Raw genomic sequence first — 6091 nt, 5'->3', positions numbered from 1 at the left:
CTAGATTTTAATTGTAGGTGGTTTTGTAAATGGGGCTTAATTTGACTGCAAACAACATCTGCAGAGAGAGAGGTAGAGTCAACATCGTAGCTGAAATGTGAAATATTATGCATACTCTATCTTGCATATGTTTATAACGACAATGTTCTCTCTCTCTCTGCCCCTGTTCCCTCTCTCCCTCCTTCCCTCTCTCCCTCCATCCCTCCCTCTCTCCCTCCCTCCCTCCCTCCCTCTCTCCCTCCCTCTCTCCCTCCATCCCTCCCTCTCTCCCTCCCTCCCTCCCTCCCTCCCTCCCTCTCTCCCTCCAGCAATAATGATAAATACCCACTATGTCACCCAGTGCTGATGCAGATGGGTGACAATGTTCGCTAACATGTTATCATAAACACCCAGGAACATCTCACACCTCTGTGACACTTCTTCATACAGCGTAACCATAACGGTCTCACCTGGGAATATCATTGGGCAAACCAGGGGAGGCTGGCGGAGGTAGAAATCGGAGGACGGGCATGCATGGAACGGAATGAGGAATGCTATATTTATTCTGTATTCCTCACCATTCCTCATTCCATTCCGTGCATTACAATGAGCCCGTCCTCCGATTTCTACCTCCGCCAGCCTCCCCTGGGCGGCAATCTGATTCCAGAACAACTTGATGGGGCTGAACACAGTCCTTGTCAATGTTCCAGTGCTGGGGGCAGATGTCACTCATAGCCTGTCTTCCTCTACCAGTTTGTGGAGGCAGTTGCAGATCCTGGTGAGGCTGGGCCAGAGGGGGCCCTCCGGTGTGTACATGTTCGCTAGCAGGTTGTGGTCGGCGTAGTGGTCGAAGACGTGCCGGATGCGTCCGTGGGATTTGGGCGTCAGGTGTTTCGCCACCAGCTTCAGCATCATGTCCCGACAGTCCGTCAGGAGGTTGGCCATGACAGTCTTATCAAAGGTGAACTCCACCTGAGCCAGAGGGATGATGGAGAGGGACAGTGTGAGCGTTAGCGTTAGCGTCAGCGCAGGTAGGTAGCAGGTGTAGTCGACGTTTGTCGCCGTCAACATCTCAAAATGTTTAATCTGGATCAGAAGGATCCGTGTTATTTCTGCTATCCGGGATCAGATCGAGCTGCCTGATTTCCCCTATACTGCTCAAAATCTGCCACATACTGTAGATCTGATCCTGGATAGCAAAACAAGACTCTTGATCGTTCTAATCTAGATTAAAAGTTTTGAAATACTGGGCCCTGTCGATTAAAGCAAGGTTGCATCGTCACATAGAAAAAAATTGCAAATAGTTAGATTCCTCCAGATAGTCAAGAGCAATGCCTGCCCTCACCTCAGCAATGACAGGACGCAGGCACAGCTCTGCCAAACACACTCATTGAAATTATCTCTCTATTTTTCTCTCTTTTACTGTCTCACGCTCTCACCATTCCTCATTCCGTTCCATGAATTCCATGCATTTACATGCAGACCTAAAGCACTAAAGCACCAGTACATTTACATGCAGACCTAAAGCACTAAAGCACCAGTGCATTTACAGGCAGACCTAAAGCACTAAAGCACCAGTGCATTTACATGCAGACCTAAAGCACTAAAGCACCAGTACATTTACATGCAGACCTAAAGCACTAAAGCACCAGTGCATTTACAGGCAGACCTAAAGCACTAAAGCACCAGTGCATTTACATGCAGACCTAAAGCACTAAAGCACCAGTACATTTACATGCAGACCTAAAGCACTAAAGCACCAGTACATTTACATGCAGACCTAAAGCACTAAAGCACCAGTACATTTACATGCAGACCTAAAGCACTAAAGCACCAGTGCATTTACATGCAGACCTAAAGCACTAAAGCACCAGTACATTTACATGCAGACCTCAAGCACTACCCTGAAGGCACTTAACTCTGCATATCATGCTGCCCTAAGGTTTACCACGAAGGAAACGCGTCTGACACCATCATTGTGATCTCTACACCGCCGCTGGTTGGTCCTCGTTGGCTTTACGTAGGCTTAAACACTGGTATACTCTACAAGGATCAATGACCTACAAGGCTGTTCTGGGTTCAAATCCAGGTTCTCCCGTTACCTCATGGAAGCTGATGGCGGTCATGGCACCTTGGTGGAGCTTCTTCTTGAAGTCTTTGGCCAGGCTGAGCTCTTCAGCGCTGAAGCGATCGTGACGGAAGAGAACGCCGACTTTAACCACCACCTTTATCAGGTCCTTCACCACCTTCTGGGCCTCGGTGCGGTTGCCGGAGTGCTCCTTAGAGACCCGGTAAAGTTCGTCCAGGATTTCGCTGCTGGTGTCGTCGATGAGCATCTGAACCATGGATTTGCTGGCCACCTTGCTCAGAATCTTCTTCTGGGCTTGCATGGCCATGTCCTTGGCGCTGAAGCCCTCCATCCCGGATCTGGGAAGAAGGAAGTAGAGAGTTGATTAATACAGGGAGTTGAGTGCGATTCCTAATTGTATTGGTCTCTCAGAGGACGGGTTACCAGGACGTGTTTGATACCATTCCTCATTCCGTTCCATGCATTAAAATGAGCCCATCCTCCGATTTCTACCTCCACCAGCCTCCACTGCGGTACACAGGGTGGTAAAAAAAAACACAGCCGGGACTTTCAAGGTGGCCATGTGTAGACACAGTCAAATGCACACTTTTGAAGCGCTGAAGAGCTGCATAAATACGATCACAAGTGATATTTGAAAATTTGACCCATATCTCGAGTCAAAGTTTCAACATGTGTGGTCGCTTTTTACGGAAGCGGCTCACATCCTGTGTGCAACTGTCAGACGACAGAGAAATGAAAATGAATTTGCAGAAGTTTGTTGCCGCTCTGCTGCCTGCTGAGAGAGCTTTCAGTAACCGTCTCTCCGTGGCCGAAGCTTTCATTTGCTGCTCACTGATTTGCCAACATCACACATCACCATGCTCAAATGGACGAGGTGTTTAAGACACTGTCAAGAATGTGATTCTTTAAATTCTGGAGGTCTAAGAGCATTCTGTCTAAAGCCGGTGAATGGAAGTGTGCACATTCCTCATCTAACCAACGGTTTCTCAATGGTATCTCCGTCACGGTTCACATCATTTGCCCCCATCCGGTTTATGTGTGAGCAGCAGGGTAGAAGATGGTACTGTAGTTCATATGGGGATGCTGGAGACCTGGAGATGCTGGAGATCAATCTATCGCCTTGGTCACACACACAAACACACACACACACACACACACACACACACACACACACACACACACACACATCCGGCGTATTTTATTGGGCTTTCACACAAGTTTTAACCCCCTGGCCAGCGGGATCAAGGACAGCAGGCCGCCTTTGTTGGTTGCATTTCTTAGTTGAAGAAAGAAAGAAAGGATTCAGGTTTGAATTAGAATTTGCTTGGTTTTGCAGACTTTTGCTCCTCCTTATCTGTCAATCAGAGATTCCTAAAGACACGATGTTCGGCTCATCCCCTTCAACCACCTCTTACAGCTCTGCTCAGATTCAGTTTTACAGAAAGTGAGTAATTGAGATATGTTCCACAACCCCCCCGCCCCTATTAAAGCTAAACAGGATGTTTTGATAGGAGACACCACCCTGTACTAATCGGTTTCCTGGGGAGGTTTTGAGTCATTCTAAAAGAAAACAATCGTAGGTGCATGAACTAAGGACAAACACAGGTTCTGATTGCACAGACACACACACACACACACACACACACACACACACGTATTCCACAATAACCTATACCCTCATCCCCACACTCTGTCACAACCCAGCTCAACACCACACACACACACACACACACACACACACACACACACACACACACACACACACACACACACACACACACACACACACACACACACACACATACACACAGACACACAAACACACACATGTATTCCAGAATAACCTATGCCCTAATCCCCCACACTCTGTCACAACCCTTCTCAACACACACACACACACACACACACACACACACACACACACACACACACACAGCTGCTTGAAAGCATTTATCACTCTGTTTCCAAAGAGGCAGTCCAGTGAGATGACAGCAGAGTCGCCTGCCTGCTTCTGAAAAGTATTCAAGAATGTTTCTGCAGACTTGGAATAACAACACATAAAACGCTTCAAATGTTCTCCTGCCCCCCTGTAAGTCCATTCTGGCTGTCACAATCATCCCAGTTATCTCTATGAGTTCATATCAATGCCTGAAACCACATAATGTTCTCAGAATCAGAATCAGAATATTTTAAAGTCTATTTGCACATACAGGAAATTGATTCGGTGAGGTTGGTGCATGGGACATAAAAAACAATAGCAAATATTGACAAGAATATTAATAAAATAGCAATAACAAATTTACAAATGTACAAACAAGAGCAGCAGAACAATACATCTTGTAGCCTGTGTGGGACTAAGTGGCAAGTCTCAGTTTTGTCTTTAAGTTTCATTGATACGACACAACAGAAGTGCGGATACTGTTGCTACACCAGTGGCCTCAACACAAATATGGCCGACTCATATTTTCATGGCATTCTAACCCTCCAACAACGCGACCGACACACACTAACAACTGGTAACACGGACAGAAGCTGGACATGCCGTGTTGTAGCGCAATGACAAATATTCACTGGTATACAAACACACACACACACACACACACACACACACACACACACACACACACACACAATCAGTTAAGAGCATTGACTATCATCTCCAATGGTACTGAAATGGTGGTAGTAGGTAGTGGTTACTGTACCTGTGTGTGTGTGTGTGTGTGTGTGGCCCCTGGGCTTCAGACTCTGGGTGCGGAGACAGTGAGGTTGGTGGAGGATAATTCACATGGAGAAGCTGGGCCCTCCCTCACGCTACTGTACCCCGGTGGCTCTGCTCCACTTCAGACACATTTCCTTGAAGAACTCTTTTTTGTATTTTGAGGACACGCCCCAGAGTTGCGTCCTCTCTCTCCCTCTCTCTCTCTCTGCCTCTCTCTCTCTCTCTCTATCTCTCTTTGCCTCTCTCTCTCTCTCTCTCCCTCTCTCTCTCTCTGCCTCTCTCTCTCTCTCTCTCTCTCTCTCTATCTCTCTTTGCCTCTCTCTCTCTCTCTCTCTCTCTCTGCCTCTCTCTCTTCCTCTCTCTCTCTCTCTCTCTCTCTCTCTCTCTCTGCCTCTCTCTCTTTGCCTCTCTCTCTATCTCTCTTTCTCTCTCTCTCTCTTCCTCTTTCTGCCTCTCTCTCTCTCTCTCTTCCTCTCTCTCTCTTCCTCTCTCTGCCTCTCTCTCTCCCTCTCTCCCTCTCTTCCTCTCTCTCTCTCTCTCCCTCTCTCCCTCTCTTCCTCTCTCTCTCTCTCTCTCTCTCTCTCTCTCTTCCTCTCTCTGCCTCTCTCTCTTCCTCTTTCTCTTCCTCTCTCTCTCTCTCTCTCTCTTCCTCTCTCTGCCTCTCTCTCTTCCTCTTTCTCTTCCTCTCTCTCTCTCTCTCTCTCTCTCTCTCTCTCTCTCTCAGTTTGTGATAAATGTGTCTATTTGTTCCTCTGTCTATTTTTCTCACTTTCTCAATCTCTCTCTTTTACTCTGTCGGTCTCTGTTATTTGTTGTCTCTTGCTGTGAGACGAAGGTCGAGTGTTTCTGTCGCACCCTGAAGAGGAATGCTGCTCTGCTCATCTGTTGATGCTTGTCTCTCCTCGCCCCACCGCCGTCCGCCGTGATAACCCTCCCTCCCACCGTCCGTGGTTATCGCTAGATGACCCTTATAAGGACGTGTGTGTGTGTGTGTGTGTGTGTGTGTGTGTGTGTGCCTTTTGGGCTCTTACAGGGAACCACGCAATCACCAGAGAGATTCTACACAGACTGTACAGTGTATCCACACATTGATTAGAACAGACCCACTCTGTGGTATTAGTCATTTGTCGTGTGAACGTTGGTCTGCAGAAAGGGGAGTTTCCAGAGTTGTGCAACACCTCAGAATTGAGACCACCAGTCAGTGACATGGAAACAGAAGGGAAGTGTGGCAACCACAGTGACCTCAGCTATTGTTAGAACGAAAGATGACAGCCCTCTCAAACAGCAGCAGACTGGCCATCTGG

At 47.6% G+C, this 6091-nt stretch overlaps 1 protein-coding gene across 1 annotated transcript; it reads right to left on the bottom strand.

Moving 5' to 3' along the window:
* Nucleotides 1-521: 521 nt before the first annotated feature.
* LOC310812286 (tumor necrosis factor alpha-induced protein 8-like protein 2) lies at nt 522-5618 on the bottom strand. The gene is made up of 3 exons (XM_083680764.1): nt 4771-5618; nt 2082-2406; nt 522-951 (listed from the first exon to the last, which is right to left on the bottom strand). The coding sequence occupies exons 2-3, from the start codon at nt 2397-2399 to the stop codon at nt 709-711; spliced, it is 561 nt and encodes a 186-aa protein (XP_083536890.1). The 5' UTR covers nt 2400-2406; nt 4771-5618; the 3' UTR covers nt 522-708.
* Between the last annotated feature and the right edge of the window lie 473 nt (nt 5619-6091).

Source organism: Argentina silus (genome assembly GCF_951799395.1).
Source record: "Argentina silus genome assembly, chromosome: 11".
Lineage (NCBI taxonomy): Eukaryota > Metazoa > Chordata > Actinopteri > Argentiniformes > Argentinidae > Argentina > Argentina silus.
The sequence above is the reverse complement of the archived record's forward strand: the minus strand, read 5'-3'. Positions and strand labels throughout refer to the sequence as shown.